Source organism: Periplaneta americana, chromosome 11 (assembly GCF_040183065.1).
Source record: "Periplaneta americana isolate PAMFEO1 chromosome 11, P.americana_PAMFEO1_priV1, whole genome shotgun sequence".
NCBI classification, from domain to species: Eukaryota; Metazoa; Arthropoda; class Insecta; order Blattodea; family Blattidae; genus Periplaneta; species Periplaneta americana.
Genome location: NC_091127.1, coordinates 22,077,829 through 22,099,835, shown reverse-complemented (window position 1 = coordinate 22,099,835; position 22,007 = coordinate 22,077,829). Strand labels below are relative to the sequence as shown.

General features: G+C 33.4%; 1 protein-coding gene across 1 annotated transcript in view; it reads left to right on the top strand.

Moving 5' to 3' along the window:
• Positions 1–10,252: 10,252 nt before the first annotated feature.
• LOC138708875 (furin-like protease 1) overlaps positions 10,253–22,007 on the top strand; it is a 224,089-nt gene continuing 212,334 nt past the window's right edge. The window contains exon 1 of the mRNA XM_069839148.1: positions 10,253–10,351. Coding sequence (XP_069695249.1) covers positions 10,316–10,351 — 36 coding nt within the window. The 5' untranslated portion in view covers positions 10,253–10,315. The remainder of the gene's footprint in view (positions 10,352–22,007) is intronic.

Genomic DNA, 22,007 nt, shown 5'->3' with positions numbered 1-22,007 from the left:
ACCCCATACAAACACCATCCACGGTTTTATTAAGCTTGTCGCATTTGTGGGACAATAAATCATTCCCCCACATTCTATGATATTTTGATATAACAAATACAGTGAAACCTCTCCTTACGGACACCCCCAAGATACGGACACTCCTCATATACGGACAGATTTTTATGTCCCAACTGAAATAATATAGAAATAATGATAAATTTAACTCTCGTTTACGGACACTCTCAGACAAGGACACGGACACCTGTTTTACAGTTCTGAAGCTTGTTTTACCTCCTGACTGCGAACAGAACTTGGATTTCAAGACCTAATGTGTTACACAAATGGAAAATTTAGTCTTGAGAACTGTACAGAAATTCTTTAACATGAAAGAAGACAATAAGGGTCTCGTAGGTACCACTAGCCCAGCCGGTTACCCCTTGTTAACTCGAACTGGGTGGATAAACAAAGTCATAATATTTAACCTATCTGACGGGTCCAAGGTTTCCGCGATCGTGAAATTGTATTCGACACATGATAGAGTTAGTAGGATTATTCTCTTCACTTCAATCAGTTGTTCTGTTTCGAGAGACATGCACCTGAACGTAAATGTTAGGTTGAATACTGTAAATTACAGTATTGTATAACTGTAGACTAGAATAAAATTGCATGGCACAGTACTGTATTTTTCTTTTTCGGTCTTATCTACTGTAGTTCAAAGTTGCAAAGAATTTACTGCAGTACGTATACTGTATTTAGAATTAAACTACAGTAATAAATTTCATTTAAAGTGTGAATGGATACATAATACATATTATAAATTTACTGTTAAATTGGGGAGCCTCCCTCCCAATAAAGGACACCTCCCAGATGCGGCCAGATTGTTACGCCCCTTCGATGACCGTAAATGAGAGGTTTCACTATATTCTCAAGTGGCAGTTCCTAATATTCTATTTGTCCTTCGTAGTTTCTCTTCTTGCCAATGAATCCGAAATTTGCGGATTCACACCTAATTGAACGCTATGACAAAATTATGGCACGTAACAGAAGATTGAGTGAGGAAAAATTCAACACAACTGTTTTTCGCCATTCCTTTGCTAAAGAATATCACTGCATAGCTGTATTGAAACAGCAGACTATCTCCTAGTAGAGCCACAGTCTAGTATATACAGTCACGAAGCTCAATACGTAGTAAATATGCATCCATAGATAGTTGCTAACCACTAGGATCGCTAATATCGCCTCATGACAGACAATGCGAAATAGTACTGGCACAGATAATTAAAACTTCAAACCTGTTCAATGGCTTTATTATTTATTATTATGTTTGATCTTATCCTGTATTTACCTTGAAAGGCTATGCATTTTGTTTCATCAGTTTAAATTTCTAAATTATATTGTGACATTATTTTGTTAAGCTGATATCTGTAGTTGATCTTCGGTTTCTGCAAAAATGACTTGGTCATCAGCAAATGAAACTGTATCTAAAATTGTTTTGTGCGAGATCATGCGTATTTGCTTGGTTTCCGCACAAAACCAATCCGCGGTAAGTCTAAAATTCCACATTCAGTATTTCCAACCTAACACACACAACAATTTCCCTCTTCTTACCGCTTAAGTGACATATTGACTTTACTGCTTTAGGCTTTTAACATATTATTTTTGAGACGTTCAATATAGTAATAATTATAAATTGGAAACTTACCGCTGCAATTTCACCTAAATTGCACTGTTAATTATTGTTTTTAAATATTTGCAAAAATTAAGTAAACTCTAAATCATTACATAACCTTACCGTTTGTTTTAAGTTCGCATTTATAGACTGAGGGGGAAAAAAAGACAGACGTATATCACGGCCTGCTGGAGTATAATAAACACAGAAAACATTTTAAAGCAACAATGTTGAAGATATATTTTGTTTTGCAAATTTGCCGTCATTGAACAGAAACCAAGATGGAGATTCCATTGCAACTAATTAGAAATTCCTCTTTCAGGTATGTAATAAACGATCTTCGCACAAAATAATGTACGATACACGAGCGGTATGTTTTCTTGCAATTCTCGGAAATTAAAAAAGCTCAACTACGTTTCGCTTTTTCAAACTTTTCCTCGAACATGAAAACTTCAACATACCGCTCTTGTAACGCATATTACTATTACCTACTTTAAAATGATGTCTTAGCTGAGCTTCCCATTCTGCTGCAGCCGCATCTATGTGTATATTAAAAAGTGTGAACGACAATGGACAGCCCTGTCTTACTCCTAAATTAATTGTTTCTATTTCAGAGCATTTGTCAATACTGTTGACCGTGTCTTTATACATCACCTTTATCATTGATATTAAATGAAAGGGATATCCTTTATTTTCCATAATGTACCATAACTTCTCACGGAGTACCTTATCGAAAGCCTTAACATAATCTATAAATAGTAGCATATGGGTCTCTAAATTAAATTCTATTCTCTTCTTTATAAGTTGTTGACCCGTAAAGACACAGTCAGTACAGGATCTTCATAATAATAATAACAATAATAATAATAATAATAATAATAATAATAATAATAATAATAATAATTACGAGATACTCTGATGTGCTTATACAGTACACCAGCCGTGGCGAAAATGTAATCATGCGCCGAGCTACTGTGTAACCTGCAACGTGCATAGCACCTATGGAGGGAGGCGGACACCCGAAGGGGAAGCGAAGCAACTGTCTGACTTATTAACGGATTTTCATTTTCCTTACGTCAAGTACTTAAATATAATTTTATACAGTATAAGGTTACAAACTAATGTTTAGTACATGTAACGAAGAAAGAAATGAACAAGAAAACATAGGACACATTATCACAATCTAAAGTTAACTGCCTTCAGAATGTCTCTGCGACAGAGTTTCAAAATCAGGAATTATGTCACTTACTGCCAGTCGTAGTTGATCACGAAGGTATTTGTCTACCAGTCGTAATCTAAATTAGGTTTTTACTATTTTCATTGTTGAAAATAATTTTTTACAAACGTAAGTTGTAGCGAACATGGCTTCAACAGAGCAAGCGAAAGAACGAAGCTTCGGATATTTATTTTTTGGCAAAGATTTGAAAAGTTCAACATTTGTCAAGTCCTTACATCTAGCTTTCATTATAACATTACATTGTAAATCTGTGAGTTTAAATTGAAGACCTAACCGCATTATTCGTACATCTGCTGAAAAAGGATCGAAATAATAATAATAATAATAATAATAATAATAATAATAATAACACTTAATCTTTTAATGTTTCATGAGTAACGTGTAGTATAATGCTGTTTTATGCTATACAACCGTTTTCCTCGTAATACTTGTGAACAAATCATACATTTAATATTCTCATCATATTGGCAGCAAAAAAAGCGTCCTCCCATCCTACTTGAAACTTTCGTTTTTGTAGAGGTACATGGTTTCGAGGGAGACATTGCGACGATACGCCACTCGCAGGTCAGAGACAGATACAAATGGAACGGAGTTTGACTCCAGTGAGTGAGAGGGTGGGGGTTGGGGGAGCAAGAGACATGCACAGCTATCATTGCGAGCCGCAATGTGCTCGTAAGTTACATTTTCGCCATGGCTGCAGTAAACACCAGGCTATAAAGTGTTAACAGTACACCAGTTAATTGTTAATAATATGTGGTCCAAGAGCAGTTCTTTACTTGTCCCCTTAATACATTTGGTTTTAATGCATTATTATGGAGGACTTATTCATAGTTCATTCGTTCACTAGACATACTCAAATCTTACAGTAAATTGTACTTATTTATCCTAATTCCATTACCCCATTTCCTGTATAAACGTTACATGCAATCATACAGATTTCCTCAAATCCCGTCTCTTTTTTTTATTCAGTTTCCTATTGATGCAATATTACGTAAGCATATCGCAGTTTAATTCTGCATGCTCATTCTTTTTATACGCTTCGGTATTATTGCGCTTATAAATTCGTGCGGTATTGTCAATTTCTGCTGCCAGCATAGAGACGCGTGCTGGCTGCATGCAATTTGTTACGCGGCTCATTACGGAGTTATTGCTCAGATTGTTTTACAAGCGAGCAGCGGATTTCACGGCCAATTGAGTCGTCGATCAGCCTGATCCGTACGTCATGTCAGCGCACATCAGCCGTTATGTCTTCCAGAACCGTTCTGTAAATTCGTATTTCGATTTTAAAATAGTTAAATGATTTTCATTGTTACTTTCAAACAATATATTTTCCAATTTTGTATATTCTTAATATTATCTAATTTTTTTTAAATCATGTTTATTTAAGTGGCATGTTTTTTTTTTTTTCTTGAAATGCACGAAATATTAACTATCGATTGTTAAGAAGCGATACCTCGTATCTGTGAATTTGCAGGTGAATCAGAAAACTATTTTAAAAATTAATGTCTCCCAAAATAGACGAACTTTATTACTAGTCACTTCTGAGATAATCTATTATAAAATGTTATGAGATGGAACAATCAGTCATGTAACAGTGAGAAAGAGTGGACTGTTTTCATGATAGACAGGGACATTGTGAATGGTTATCATCAAGTTTGGTTAATGGTAATGTTTTCTTTACTTTTATGCCCTACTCAACATGATTTTTCATACGTATTTGTCTCAAGTTTTAAGTCCACGAAACAAGTTTAATAAATAGCTAAAGACACGAAGCGGGTGAATGGGTAAAATTTCTACACATTCATACGTAAAATTTAATGGAGAATCTGAATATGTAAATTTTAATAATGGGTGTCATTTAAAAAATTGTTTACTGTCACATTCTGTATGTCTGAATAACTTTTTCGAACACTGGTATCATATTGTATGGTTTATCTCCAACATCTGTAAAATTAAAATTTAAGAAATTATTAGTAATATTTCATGCTTATTTTTCACCCTATTTATTCGATATGCTTTTCCCATGTTAAAGAAGAGTCTATAAAAAGGACTAGAAATATTGTATACCTTTGACTGTCGTCCTTATTTATTATTGAATAACCTCTGCATTTCAAGTTGTCTTTAAATATTACCAATACTTGCATTATATTAGTGTTAATATTGTAAATTAAAGATAAATACCGCAACAGCTAATAACTCCAACACATTCCAATCTTCAACACAGAAAATTCTCTTCAAAATATGTGACTGGTTCTCAGTCAATAAATTAATATTAAATTGTAACAAAACTAACATAATTCAATTTAAATCCTGTCCAAATTCAACCTCGCAAATTTCTAGCGCAATAATTAACAATAGATCCCTATTAGAAACAACAATAACAACCAAATTTTTTGGCTTAAAAGTCGATAATTTGTTAAATTAGAAAAATCATATTAAAGAAATTACCCCCAAACTAAATTCAGCATGTTTTGCTGTTAGATCTATGCAAAAGATAGTAAATATCAATACCTTAAAAACAATATTCTTTGCATACTTCCACTCGGTAATGAGTTTTGGAATAATATTCTGGGGAAATTCCACAGATAGTAACAGTATATTTCTATTACAAAAAAGAGTAATTAGAATAATAGTAGGTGCCAAATCTGGGGAATCGTAAGGACTATTTAAAAAAAAACTACAAATAATGCCCATGGCTTGTCAGTGTATATTTTCATTAATAATCTTCCTCGTATGTAATCGTGAAAACTTTGTAACTAATTCAACAGTTCATAGCATAAATACACGTCAAAAAGTCTATCATGCTATCAAAGAGGAGTGCGTTATATGGCAGTAAATATTTTTATGCTCGACCATGCCGAAATGTACTAATTATACACCTGGTAGCAGTCCTTAATGCATGTCATTAAAGTACACATACTCATTAAAGTACAGGTCTTCAGCCAATGATAACTGAGCTTACATGTGTTCAGGCAATGACAAGTCAGCTTTGTACCGTTATAAAACCGCAAGTATCGATTATTCTCGGATATGCAATCGAAAGAGAATTAGCGAAAAGTCACGGAGGCTGAAATCCAATACTGTCGCAGAAGGTTATGTTCTGTTACTATAATAATTAGCGTTAATTGTAAATAATATTCAAATAAATTCAATTTGTCATCTCGTTTTTCAATGTCGAATTCAATAATCAAAGTTATACCACGCTTAACGGGATTACACAAGATCAATGACATTATTGTTCCTCGGAAAAAATCAATACTTTCGCGTCTGCGCACATCTCACAATTCACGACCTAGAACAAGGTCACTTCCGATCTTGTCAGATACAAATAAAATGTATACATCTGAATACCGGTAATTTCAAGTTAGAAATATGGTCGAGCATAAAAAGTCGTATGATACTCGCCTATAATGGTAATTAAGAAGCTCGTATGAAAATTATGAAACGAGCGCAAGCGAGTTTCATAAACATCCATACTCGCTTTCTTAATTACTATCATTATAGGCTCGTTGCATAAAGTACTATTAATAGCCTTCCTATCGATATAAAAAATGAAACTCAAAACATAAGATTATATAGGGCCAAATTAAATAAGTACCTAATTTCTCACGCCTTCTATTCTGTAGGTGAATTCATGACGTTCAATAACGCTTCATGAAATTGATACTAAAACTATGTGTTGTACTAGTAGACTATATTGTAAATCTCGTCTGTATATATATATTTCATCTAGACTGTGACTATAAATTAAGACTTTATAATAGTATTAAGTTTTTTGACTTGTTCCATATTCTAGCTGTAAAGCAATGTATGAATACCATGAATACAATACAATAATCTTTGGATGTATTATTTCCCGATTTAGTAGCCTATTACATTGTATGCGGGGTTATAGCTTGAAAGATTTTGCTTGAATAGCGATCTCTCGTGCTCGGGCTGCCCACCACACACGCCCTGTATCACGCGGGGGGTCGAAGTTTACATCCCTCCGCATCGTGCTAACGATAAGGCGGGTCTTACGATTTGTAGTCGCAGTTGCTCCTGTGGTGACTCTTTAGGGCAAAGGATTTGCTGGAGATCAAGATGAATGAGTGGGGGAGGTTAGGGAATCTCTCCTGGTTTAACTCGGGGGGGGGGGGAGAAGATCCTCGCATAAAAATAAGTCCTCCTGCCTCTACTGTAGCGTCGCACTTCAACGGCGAATCCGCTTTTATTAGGGAGAGCGACGCTAGAAACGCTGTACTGAGTGAATCAAACCAATCTTCCCCAACCGCCGTGTTAGTTAGGGATGATCCACGCCGTGAAACACAAGCATTCATGCAGATGTTTTTAAATTGGCGTCTTTAAACTGAGAAGTAAGTCGAGGAACATGAAGATAACGCACGGCTGGACAGATGATCTCCTCGCTGTCTTCATTAAAGGATTTGGTCCTTTAACCTCTTCCGTCTCAGTGAGCTGTAAGCAACAACTCTAAAGTTAGGTCAGCCAGAGTTGGTCCGTGACATTCTCTAAGCACATAGTTGTGACTCGTGCTCATGTTTGTCTTGGTAAAGTATTCAACCTTGACGTAAAATTGAATCTCTGTTTTACCCGACTTTTGCTTCTCAGACCTTAAGAGTGAGTTTCTTTCCCGAAAAGTGGTACCGCACGAATTGCTTATTTATTTATTTATTTATTTATTTATTTATTTATTTATTTATTTATTTATTTATTTATTTGTTTATTTATTTATTTATTTATTTGTTTATTTATTTATTTGTTTATTTGTTTATTTATTTATTTGTTTATTTATTTATTTGTTTATTTATTTATTTATTTATGTATTTATTGATTTATTTGTTTATTTGTTTGTTTATTTATTTATTTATTTGTTTATTTGTTTATTTATTTATTTATTTATTTATTTGTTTATTTGTTTATTTGTTTATTTCTTATTTATTTATTTGTTTATTTCTTTATTTGTTTATTTATTTATTTATTTATTTGTTTATTTATTTATTTATTTGTTTATTTGCTTATTTCTTTATTTGTTTATTTGTTTGTTTATTTGTTTAATTGTTTATATGTTTATTTCTTTATTTGTTTATTTGTTTGTTTGTTTGTTTGTTTTTTGTTTGTTTGTTTATTTGTTTGTTTATTTGTTTATTTGTTTGTTTGTTTGTTTGTTTGTTTGTTTGTTTGTTTACTTGTTTATTTGTTTATTTATTTATTTTTTATTTGTTTGTTGGTTTGTTTGTTTGTTCGTTCGTTTTGTTTGTTTGTTTGTTTGTTTGTTTGTTTGTTCGTTTATTCATTTATTCATTTATTCATTCATTCATTCATTCATTCATTTATTTACTTACCGTCGCGAGGGGTGACTTTGTGCCATTCGCGAAAAACGTATGGAAGTATTCTTTAAGACCGTGACAAGGTTTTAAAGTCTACTTCCTTACGTTTAGTAGTCTTTAAAACATTGTGACTGTTTCAAAGACTACTTCCTCACGTTTTTTTATGAAATGCACGAATGGCACAAAGTCACCCCGCGCGACGGTATTTGTTTGTTTGTTTTAGTCGTATTTATTTTATTTATTTTTGTATTTATTATTTGTGTATTTAAAATTTATTTATTCATTTATTTATTTTTGTATTTATTATTTGTGTATTTAAAATTTATTTATTCATTTATTTATTTATGTATTTACTTTTTATTTAAATATGTATTTATTTATGTGAATAAATATGGGAAATGCCTGTTATTATTCGGTTGAGAAGCTTTTATCATCCAGTCTGCTGTCAAAAAATCTGAAAGTTAGAATTTATAAAACAGTTATATTACCGGTTGTTCTGTATGGTTGTGAAACTTGGACTCTCACTTTGAGAGAGGAACAGAGATTGAGGGTGTTTGAGAATAAGGTTCTTAGGAAAATATTTGGGGCTAAGAGGGATGAAGTTTACAGGATAATGGAGAAAGTTACACAACGCAGAACTGCATGCATTGTATACTTCACCTGACATAATTAGGAACATTAAATCCAGACGTTTGAGATGGGCAGGGCATGTAGCACATATGAGCGAGTCCAGAAATGCATATAGAATGTTAGTTGGGAGGCCGGAGGGAAAAAGACCTTTGGGGAGGCCGAGACGTAGGTGGGAAGATAATATTAAAATGGATTTGAGGGAGGTGGGATATGATGGTAGAGACTGGATTAATCTTGCTCAGGATAGGGACCGATGGCGGGCTTATGTGAGGGCGGCAATGAACCTCCGGGTTCCTTAAAAGGCAGTAAGTATTTATTTATGTATTTAAATATTTGTTTATTTAAATATTTATATATTTAAACATTTATTTATGTATTTAAATATTTATTTATTTTATTATTTATTTATTTACTTACTTATTTGTTTATTTATTTATGTATTTATTTGTGTATTTAAAATTTATTTATCTATTTATTCATTTATTTATATATTTATTTTTATTTAAATATTTATTTATTTTTTATTTAAATATTTATTTATGTATTTAAATATTTCTTTTTTTCTTTGTTTATATATTTATGTATTTACTTACTTATTTATTTGTTTGTTTGTTCATTTTATTTATTCGTGTATTTATGTATATATATGTATTTATTTATGTATTATTTATGCATTTATTTGTGTATTTAAATATTTATTTATTTATTCATTTATTTATTTATTTAAATATTTATTTATGTACTTAAATATTTATTTATATTTATATACTTAAATATTTATGTATGTATTTAAATATTTATATATTTAAACATTTATTTATGTATTTAAATATTTATTTAAATATTTATATTTTTAAACATTTACTTATATATTTAAATATTTATTTGTTTTATTTATTTATTTATTTATTTATTTATTTATTTATTTACTTATTTATTTATTTATTTATGGCTACAGTTATAATGTTGAATGACAGCATTGACCTTCGGTCATATAGCTATCACTCACTTATCAACATACAATTTTTATGTACAGGGTGATTCAAGAGGATTTACCGTCACTTACGTAGCTTATTTCTGAAGACATTTTGAGCAAAAAATGTCAAACATTTATCCTTATCTCAATATTTTCAAAGTAACATTAATTTGAAGTTCTTAGCAAAATTCTCTCTCTCTCTCTCTTTTTTAAGGGTAAAAAAAATATTACAAATAGAGAATGAACTATTCAGAAGTATCATTTCTTTAATTGTCTAGTGTTCTGAAGCTAGAAATGTATGCATACTATCCCAGTGCCATATTACCGACTTCTCTTTTTCATATCGTTACTACATAAAATATTCTACAGAAATAAAATATGACGTCTCTTATCTGTTCTGGATTGTTTAGATGTACGATCTTTTGTTTCAGATTTTTCCCGACTGCTACCATTTTGAACATAAAAAGGTGGCAAAAAGGGCAGTGGGACCAAACATGGAGCATAATGAAAACCTGCTACGAGAGAGTCAGGTGAGTGGACTAAAATTCTCGTCTCCAGGACAACTAGAATGACACAAAAGACAGGCTATGAATAGTCAATTTTGATTCTAGTATTATAAGGATTATCAGCGTACAATGAATGGTACCTTTGTTTCCAGCAGTCCGCGTTAAGTCAGGTTCACATACGATTCTTGTCTGATTGTCAGGAAAATCAGACAGAAATTTCGTGTATCGGAATCGTTGCACAGTCCAGTGGTAAGGACACGTACAATAAAGTATAAGTTTGTATAAACAACAATCATTTCCAAAGTTATAAATATAAAGTTGTTGTTAGTTGCTTAGTCAACAGTCCGAAGGCAGGTCTGAACCTTTAATAGAATGGTTTTTTTCGTCTACGAACTTATCAAGTAAAATAATAGGTTAAGAAATCATTACAATCAGTGCCGGATTTAGGCCTACACAACCTAGGCAGTTGTCAGGGCAGCTGTTTCTAGGAGGCGACGAAAAGGCAATGGGTGATTCAGACCACCCGTAAGTAATTTATTTTGAAATTTATAACTAAACGACATGTTAACTTTCACTTGACCTTGATTTCATCAATCAGCCTTAACAGGAAATAGGGTCAGTGGTGTATCACTTTAAAATAGTAGCCTACTTTTCGAGTAAAACAGTATTAAGATTTAAGGGAATATTATTTTTTTGTAAAAAGAGTATTCATTTGTGACTAATATGGTATTAGAATTTTGTTGTACTCTATCCAAGGAATAAAACGTTAAATTTATATCCTGGTTAAACCCCAAAATATTGTCTTGCCAATTCCTATTATATTTTCAGAGTATTTCCTTGATACTGTAGAAGGTTGTACGTTCATTCATTACGCCCTCATTTCAGTCTTCTTTCCGACGGTAGAAATTTCATTTCCATTACTTGCACGCTTTCCGTTTGATCTTCAAAGACTTATATTTCACTTCCGTACAAAGAGGAAGGGGTAACTGTTACATTGTATAATTTTAAAATCGTTTTCATAAGAGATTTTCTTCCTAATTGTCATCTTCGCCTTTTTCGTCATCATAATCATCATCCTCATCATCATAACTGGCATGTTGTCAAATTTAATTTTAACCTTGGAAGATGCAGTAAGGTACTCGTATATAATTTTCACAAAATTTATTCAGTATGTCTACATTAAACTGTTGTAGTATAAAATTATAACACTAATTTTGAAATCTGGTCTCTTGAAAGGGGTTAAATTAAGAAAACAGCCTGGTCCGTGGTCGGAGAGAGGGGAGGTCGAAATTTAAAGCGTCATATTTATTACCTAGCGATCAAAAATGTTTTCGTTGCGCTTCGCCATGTTGTATTTATCCTGAGGTTGGTACACAATCCAGGTTTTGAAATGCGAAGACTTGTTGTATTGCCCGTTCATTTTTATTATTATTATTATTATTATTATTATTATTATTATTATTATTACTAGCCGTACCCGTGCGCTCCGCTGAACCTGTTAGAAATAAATATTAAGTAATTACATAATTAAAATAGGACGTTTGATCCAGGGAACATTCGTGTTTGATAGAAGGATAAATCGTTTAATATGTTACTTAATTTAAATTGTATTTAAATAATTAAAATGCGGTCATTTTGGTCCAAAGAGCAATCATTTGGTGCAATGACAATTTCTTTAACATGTTTCTTAATTGTTATTACATGCAACCATAGTTTAATGAAGATTGACATATCATTTAGTTTCAATGTGTATACTTTATATTACTTGCTATATGTTTCAGAAGTTACTGTAATAACATTCTAGAATTATGTCCATCTAGAGAAACTACACTTTCCAATGGTGAAATAATAATTAAACAATTAATTAGCTTCCGATATTACTTCAAACACAGAAACATTCTCTTAGGCTATGTTTAATAGCTTTCGATTGTTGTTGTCCAAGGCCCCTTATATACCAAGTCATTTGTTTTTATTTTAGTACAGCGCCTTAGATGGCGTTATTGTAATTTTAAAACTCATTTATCATATTAAATACCAGTCCTATCAAACTTTTGTATAGAATAAAACTTATCAGAAATTATTTTTAAAGAAACATTTGTTATGTAATATTTTTCATGAAAATCAATAATAAGCGAGATATTTCGATTTATTTAATTCAGGTCCCCTTATAATCCCCCTTTTAAATAAAGTATTTTGAATGCCATATAGCCTAAAATCTAAGTTACAACGAACTTAATTTATATTCCAATTTTCATATAAATCGGTTCAGCCATTATCGCGTGAAAAGATAACAAATATCCAGACAGACAGACAGACAGACATACAAACAAAAATTAAAAAAAAGCGATTTTCGGTTTCAGGATGGTTAAATATACATGTTAACACCAATTATTTTTGGAAAATCGAAAATTACCAGAAAAATTTGGCTACAGATTTATTATTAGTATAGATTATTATTATTATTATTATTATTATTATTATTATTATTATTATTATTATTGGAATTTACGTCAGTATAAAGATGACTATAACAGAGTGGTTAGGCCCTCTGTCTTCCGCCGTGGCGACTGAGGTTCGATTCACATCTGAATTAAAATGGAATTTGTGATGAGCAGAGTTACTGAAGTTTTTTCTCAAGGTTATTTTCCCTTTCACCATTCGATCAACACACTACCATGACTTTTAACTTCGCGAGGTCGATAGCTAAGAGTCTAAAAAAAAAATAAAATAAAAAAAATTGGGTGGAAAGTTGAACCTTTGTACACAGTTGTGTTCAATAAGGACAGTTACATATTGCACAAATCATTTTTGTAGATGTAGAACGCTAAATAACTGACTGGTTGTTAAAGTGTGATATGTCGCATTTACAGATTTCCTACAATTTCGTTAAATTTTCCAAGTCTGTGAGATAATGAACATTTTTGTTTTAATAACTTATATTGCATATTGCACATACTTTATGTAAAAATGTTATTCCTCAATAACGAAGGTACAGGGACATAATTTTATTTTTACTAACATTTTTAATATTAACCTGGCTATACCTTTGGATTAATGATTGAGAACCGGAAACACGACTGGAGTTCGATGATACTGGCGTAATATACAAACAAATCACTCTAGTAAGTATAGGAGGGAAGAAAAGCAGTTCATCCATTTACGTAAACTAGGAAATATCGCGATTTTGAATTTGATAATTTTCACTAGGTTTTTCCTTAATCAAAATACAGTACAGTATTAACAATAAGTGTTTTCACTCACGAACTGAGCTGTCCATGTGGACGTATTCATTATGCAGTGCACATTATACTGTCTACAGTACATTAGCGTACAATATAGAGAATGAAGTTAAATTGAAAAATAATCATAACATGGATATTTAAACACAATTTTGAAAATGGTGGCCGTTCATTTCGATTAAGGCTTAAGCTCCTCTTTGCATATTATCGCACTATAGACTATTGTACCTAAGCCTAATTCCAATTACCAGTTTCGTCCTTCGTACTAGTAACTCATATTGAAATAATTCTCTACCTACTCTATAAAAGAGTACCTTACGTACTGTAAATTCAATCTTCACTTCTGCCCGACCCGCACAGATAAAATTACTCAGAGATGCTATCTACTGTCCGTACATGTGGTTTTGACGAGGGTCGTAGAAAGGAGAGAAATCACGTAACAATTAATTAACGAGGGCCTTTTATTTAAGTTATTTTAAACAGTTGTATAATATTACGTAGACGTCCAATTCCTAACAGAAATTAATGTTCCCAGAAAAGAGCTAAGACACCCCAGCCACTAGCCTTTACAGAGGGGCGAGCAGAAGCGGGTGGGGGGTACGGAGATGCAACATAGACAAACGGACGACAGTACCTGTGCGAGAATATGATTCAATATTGAAAGCTCTTTCGTTACTGGAAAACGCGAACATACTACTGGAACGTACTATACTCACTAACTCAGTACTGTGTGTGTTTACTACGATCTTAAGGCGACTTTGACTGGATACGCTTGGTTCTGTGTTGAGAACGGTTGGAAGTTTACTGAAGGTGGGAGTGAAGTACGTTAAGGGTCGTATTCACAGACGAGACTTTGGACCAAAGTTGACTTTGGAAAGTACAAATTCACCATTTTCCTATTCACAGTCGACACTTTGAGGAAAGTAAACTTCAATCGTGACTTTACTTCGAAGTCGCCGAAAATCTAGATTTTGACTTTGACTTTCGTTCGTGGACGACAGGAAAATGGCTGATATTGGGAAATTGTTTAATTTGTCGAGAATATTGAAGACATCTAGGAGATTATTAAAGCTGCTCATGTTCCTTAGTGTATTATTATCTATATATATAATTTGAACTGGTAATGGAAATTACGGGAAAACGGCTGAACGGATTTTAATGAGTGACCCCTCATTTTTATGCCTGGCATCCAAAGTTTTTCGGAAAAGTAGTAGTTTTCAGTGAAATGTCAATTTTCCTACATAATTTTCCTATTTTCCAAAATCCATCTGTTGTCAGTTTTGAGAACTAATTTTAATGAATCACGGCCGACTTGATTGAATTTCAGAACAAAACACACACTACAATAAACAATAGGCTATTACACGAAGGCCATGACCTGCAGGATTGCCGACATATTAGAGCTCAATTCAATTTGTTATTAAAAACTGATTCTGCAGTGTATAATTTTCTGAGTACAGCTGTGTATTGGATATTCAAATCTACGAAACTTGAGGTGGTTTGATGACATTATTACCATTAGAAATTATATATTATTATAGTTAATATCATGATGCGTCTATTCTTCATTAATTGTACATAATATTGATATAATATTGATGATGATAGTGAAACGTTTTGAGGTTATATAAGTAAATGTAGAGAATATCTTAATTTAGATCTTCATTTCTATAATTTACTGAGTGGCTGCTATATATAACTACAAAACTTAAGTAAGATAATAATATTGTTATTAAAAATCAAATATTTTATACTAATTAAACCAGTGGGGTTGGGTCTTTTTCATATACTTAATGGCGGTGTAGCTCAGGATAGGGACCAATGGCGGGCTTATGTGAGGGCAGCAATGAACCTCCGGGTTCCTTAAAAGCCAGTAAGTAAGTAAGTAATGGCGGTGTAGTGTAGATATTGATATGTGTCATTGTCTTCAGTATTGGCTCGAGAGAGAGCGCAAAAATTACAGTTCCTAAGAAAAGATAAAAAGGTATTACTTACTGATAAAATAAGAGGCCTAGAAGCTTTTGTAGTTTCCAGATCATTTCAACAAGATCTCTTAGTAGGATAAAATGATTTTACGCTCTACATTTCAAGTTCTACATGCAGCAGCTATACGAAAATGCTATTGTTCGAAAGCTTAGCAAACCTGACAATTTTTTAACTTTTTCCTACAATCCACAATGACCTGAAATAGCTACTGCTATCGTCCTGACATTGATACTTGCGTTTTCGCGTTGAAACTCAAAAACTGAAGTTGGATAGGTTCAAGAAAAAGTATGTGGCCTAAAAAAAATCCATTCAGAGGGAGTATGTTTCATTATTATGGAAGCAAATAACTATCAAAAAGACAAGTATTCTTCATTGAAAATAAATCTGAAAAATGTTTATTTAAACGTCTAACGAACTTAGTTTGCAGCAGCATTTGCTGCACAAGCCACTAGTAGATTATAAATTCAAATCAAGGTACAGATTTGATAAACAAACGGTATTAAATATCCTCGTCATGTTTCAACTTTCATTGATGAATAATCAGAGAGGATTATCTGTTCCACCAATAAATAATACAATTTATTTCATCACGATTTTACTCTATAGGTAAGGATTAATAGCTTAATATTAATTTTTACTATTTTATTCTATAGAGGATAGGTTATGCAGTTGGAAATGCAGTCATCATAATGATGTTTTCTGCATATTGATTTCAGATAATTTGTAAGTAATTTCTGCACACATATAGAGAATGTCTCTTTCATAGTCTATCATTGGTGGAATCTTATCTTCCATATGTTCACAACAAAATTATTTTACAATGAAATAATTTCAGGGCTTATTGTGAAACTAACCTAACTACAATAGATGTTTTATTCACAACAAAATTCCTAACAGGCAATACTATTTCAGATAAACTATACCATCATGTTTTGTAGTTATGAATTGTGTTATATACAAGATTGAGTTACGATTTTTTGTGGCCAGGTAGAAGAACAAATTATTATCGATTGGCGTAAAGACCTAAAAATATCAATTTTTGTACTTACGTTAGTTTCACAATAAGCCTTCGAATAATACATACTAGGTTCAAAAAGTTCCCGGAATTTGCTAGCATCATAGAAACAACGTACCTTAAACACTATTCTACAGCATTCCCTTCAAAATAGTTGCCTTCCGCAACAACACACTTTTGCCAACGCGTGTAGAGTTCCTGCAAGCAGGCCTGGAAGCCATTTTGTGAAACCCGTCTTAGTGCTCTCGTCGCGTTTGCGATAACCTCTTCAGCATTGAATCTCCGTCCTTTCAGATGACTTTTCAGACGGGGAAACAGAAAGTAATCAGGTGGTGAGAGATCAGGAGAGTATGGTGAGTGATCCAAAGCAGTTATGTTGTGCCTGGCAAGAAAATTCTTTACAATAATTGCGCGATGAGCAGGTGCATTGTCATGCATAAGGAACCAGTTGTTTTCTACCCACTTTTCTGGACGTTTCCTTCTCACTGCGTCCCAGAGGCGACGGAGGGTTTCTACGTACAATTCTTTCGTTACAGTACGACCTTCTGGAATGAACTCATGGTGCATGAGACCCTGAGAGTCGAAGAAAACTTCCAAAATAACTTTGCTTTAAGTGTGCTTAAATGCGACAGGCTCATGTCAGTAGATTTACTGGCATATGAAAGAACTCCTGCGTGACAAAATTCCGGCACATCCGGCGATGCTGATATAACCTCTGCAGTTGCGAGCGTCGTTAAATAAAACATAACATTTAAAATAACTTTGCCTTTGGAAGTGTCCCTAGGAAATTTTTGCTTCCGAGGAGATGTTTTCGATTTCCACTCAGATGACTGTCGTTTAGGGACTGGGTCGTACAAGTAGCACCAGTTTCATTTTGTTTAAGAAATCACCATCTTCATCAGCCATACTGATCATGTCCCCAGCAAAACACAGAACTTGATGTTTGTACTTTGCTCTGTGGACATAATTACAAAATGCGACGAACAAACAAAACACTATGATAAACAAATGCCTACAACTCAAAACCAATAATTGCCATTATCAACAAACTTTAAGGAAATGACATCATGAATGTTACCAACAAAACAAATGTATAATATCCCTTGTTATATATTAATACGAAAAATGGTAGTAAAATTCCGGGAACTTTTTGAACCTAGTAGTATTATTATCCTTATGTAAAGCTGCAAGAACTATTAACAATTACTTAACATGTACCGATGTTCAATTGTTTAATTGATTTGTGACTCAAAAGATGGCTTTTATTGTTTCAATGCCTACTCTATTTCAACTATCCATAAATTTAAATCGTTTAGAAGGCAGTGATTTTGATTGCCAACATTAGAATAAGATCGTCAAATCTCGACTTACCAAAGCCAAAGTCAAATTCTCAGAAGTATTGTCTATGAATAGGACTTTTAACAAAGTTAAACTTAACTACGAAAGTCGACTTTGGGAAGTCTTCATCCACAGTCTCGTTTATGAATACGGCCCTAAAAAACTAAGGTACAATAAAAATTGATGTAAAAATAAAATGATGTTCCTGTATATTCTGATGTAAGTTAAACATAGTTCCTCATTTAGACTGTGATATAGCTCGCTCTACCTCTAAAGCACTCCACAGTCAACAGTCGACCGCGCTACCTGACACAATTGAATCATGGTTTTCCATATTTCGCGTTGCTGTGGCAACCGCAATCTTATTGCATTCCGATACGAGGGAAATAAAAGAATACAGAGTTAAACCTGTTTGAGGGAGCGCAATTTTATTGACAGTTGAACACACATGTGCGGAATTCTGCTCGTTAAGGTCGTGCGTTCAGTTCCACAATTTGCTCGGAATTAAAAATTAAGCTGGATTTCCCCATCTCCCTCCTCTGTTCCCCGGGTATTGGGTCTTCGCGTCAGGTCCGGTAATATGATGTGTGTGGGAGTGCGGTAACTCCAGTTGAAATAAAATTACCACGGCCAAATCCCCAGCCCTTATATCGCACCCGGCCCAACCATTACGTTCCCTTCATTTCTGTCTGCTCTCGTGGGACAACGTGGCCACCATGGCGGAGATAATAATCTGAAAACCCAAATACATAAATACAAATTCTGTTAAAACGTGTGGTACACCTAATCTTCTTAAATATCTCTTAAACGTAAAAGGAAATGTGTATAAAATAAAATTGTATCTTAATAACATTTGATTAAATCCAACCAGTATTCTGTATTGCATAACGAATTAAAACTTTTGGAATAGAAATTTGATTAAGGCTAAAAGGAAAAAAAAATCAATAATTGAAACATACATCCAGTATTACTTAATACATAGGCTATAGAGAGATTTAAAATTAATTTTAAAAACATGAAAAAAAGTAACAGGGGATTTATTACATCCTTTTGATTGCATGAAACGTCATTATTCTTGGTAGGTTATGTAATTTCTAGTTTTGGAAAGGATGAATTTAATTATTAAATAAATATTACTATATAGGATGGTACACAATATCTAATAGATTAACGGTCTTACTATTAAACCGTGTATAATTTTTATACGAGACTTATGCACAGCTGAGAGAGAAAACGTTACTAATAAACCTTGCATAAGCGATGGATGTATAAACAGCATGTAACTATACAATGGGAATTGCTTTGCAGTAGTTATATACACGAAGCCCCTTGTTTAAGCGTTGTATATAGAGAAGAAAATGGCCGCTCCTCTAACAGCTGTTCGTATCGACTGTCATTTTATGATCATGATTGCCTTGTAACCACAGAAGAACAAACCAAAGAGCATAGAATAATTAGAATAACGTATTGCTGTAGCTGTACTCTTTGACCAAAATATAGTGTGGTAATCGATCAGAGCCAGTTGTACTATCGATACTTAACACTACAGTGACTGTATTCATACAGTCACTGTACTTAACACGGCAGACCAGAGCGCTCTACCGGATGCATTAGAGAACCTCAGATATTCTATTATCTTTCGTAATGAAGTAATGACGAAACTATGACGTAGCTGTGGAACAATTATACTGTTATACACGACGTATGTAGTGATTATTAGTAAGGAATTTACACACGACTTATAAACGAGCTACTCATTGTATAAGTATAAGACAGTTAAACGTCTGTATATAGAGTTTTTATTACCTAAGACCGTAAGCAGATACTGAAACGACACAGCTGTGTGAAATAGCACAATGAATGAAAGAGAAATTGCAGAAGAAATAATTAAAAAGTACGCGGTCACTCGTCCCTGCAAGGGAATTTAGGACTGTGAAGAAAAATCTATGTGAGCTCCTAGCTTGTTGGCCACTTGTCTCACTTCGTTTTTCGCAATTCAGTGAAGGAAATAAAGCGAATTTTGAAGGGAAAAGCCGAAAATGAACGTAATCTTACAGCTACTACATGACAGACAGAACCGTATGGAACATCTCGAGGCATATGAAATAAAGAACGGAGCGATGCGGACCTTAAAGAAAACCACGAGGTACATAGTTCATCTTTCTTTTCTCTCTCTCTATTTACGGAGTAGTGATCCGAAGACTTACACTGCAGTCTGTGGTTATCACTCCTGTTCTGTGAATGATATTGTAGCCGAACGGTCGAGCTTTTGTACAAGTACAAGTTGGGACAGAAAACATAATTAATAAAATCTGCATAAATCCCCTATATAAATTATACACGGTTTATTAGTATGAACGTAACAGTACAATGTATGAAATAAATGTCTTATTCTTGGATTATTCAGATTAATACTACATCTTGATTACACAACTTTTAACACTATATCACTTTGGAAAACGTATAATGTGTCTTTCACGTGTTAAATTTTATTATCTGTTACCATGCTTCGGCCTGCTATTGGCCATCTTCAGAACTACCTGTTTCTGGTCTTGGCGCCTTTGGTTTTGTTTCCTGTGGAGATGTGTTTGTGTAGTGTAATGTGGAGTCAAAGAGTGTGTGTGTGTTCTGAAATTGAGTTGTGTGTTGAGAATTTCATTTGGATGTGTTTTGTGTTTTTAGATCAGTAAAATTGTAATAAATTCTCAAAAAGAACTATCACAATATTACTCTATCACTGTATTACCAACCTTTACCCTATGGATTTAAAAGGGAAAAACCCTCGAAATATCCATTTATGCAAAATAAAGTTAGTTTCATGATCGGCAAAGATTCACTTTTGCTTTTTAAATTTGCCAATTGAATAAAAACATATAATTGCATAAAAATTCTGTGATCTAATAATAAATTTTTAATTAAATTGTGACGAGAAAATTGTACGAAATGGAAATATAAAAATTGGAAATATATATTTTGAAGAGGTGGAGAAGTTCAAATATCTTGGAGCAACAGTAACAAATATAAATGAGACTCGGGAGGAAATTAAACGCAGAATAAATATGGGAAATGCCTGTTATTATTCGGTTGAGAAGCTCTTATCATCCAGTCTGCTGTCAAAATATCTGAAAGTTAGAATTTATAAAACAGTTATATTACCGGTTGTTCTTTATGGTAGTGAAACTTGGACTCTCACTCTGAGAGAGGAACATAGGTTAAGGGTGTTTGAGAATAAGGTTCTCAGGAAAATATTTGGGGCTAAGAGGGATGAAGTTACAGGAGAATGGAGAAAGTTACACAACACAGAACTGCACGCATTGTATTCTTCACCTGACATAATTAGGAACATTAAATCCAGACGTTTGAGATGGGCAGGGCATGTAGCACGTATGGGCGAATATGGAAATGAATATAGAGTGTTAGTTGGGAGGCCGGAGGGAAAAAGACCTCTAGGGAGGCCGAGACGTAAATGGGAAGATAATATTAAAATGGATTTAAGGGAGGTGGGATATGATGATAGAGAATGGATTAATCTTGCTCAGGATAGGGACCGATGGCGGGCTTATGTGAGGGCGACAATGAACCTCCGGGTTTCTTAAAAGCCAGTAAGTAAGTAATAAATATTACCACACTACTTTTTTTGAATTTTCCAAATCAATAAAAACATGTAATTGCATGAAAATTCCGCTATGTAATAATACATTTTGAATTAGAAACCGTAGCAGTAAATTTATTATTTCTACAAAAAATATTACCACACTTACAACTTACAAATGGCTTTTAAGGAAACCGAAGGTTCATTGCCGCCCTCACATAAGCCCGCCATCGGTCCCTATCCTGCGCAAGATTAATCCAGTCTCTATCATCACACCCCACCTCCCTCAAATCCATTTTAATATTATCCTCCCATCTTCGTCTCGGCCTCCCTAAAGGTCTTTTTCCCTCCGGTCTCCCAACTAACACTCTATATGCATTTCTGGATTCGCCCATACGTGCTACATGCCCTGCCCATCTCAAACATCTGGATTTTAAGTTCCTAGTTATGTTAGGTGAAGAATACAATGCGTGCAGTTCTGTGTTGTGTAACTTTCTCCATTCTCCTGTA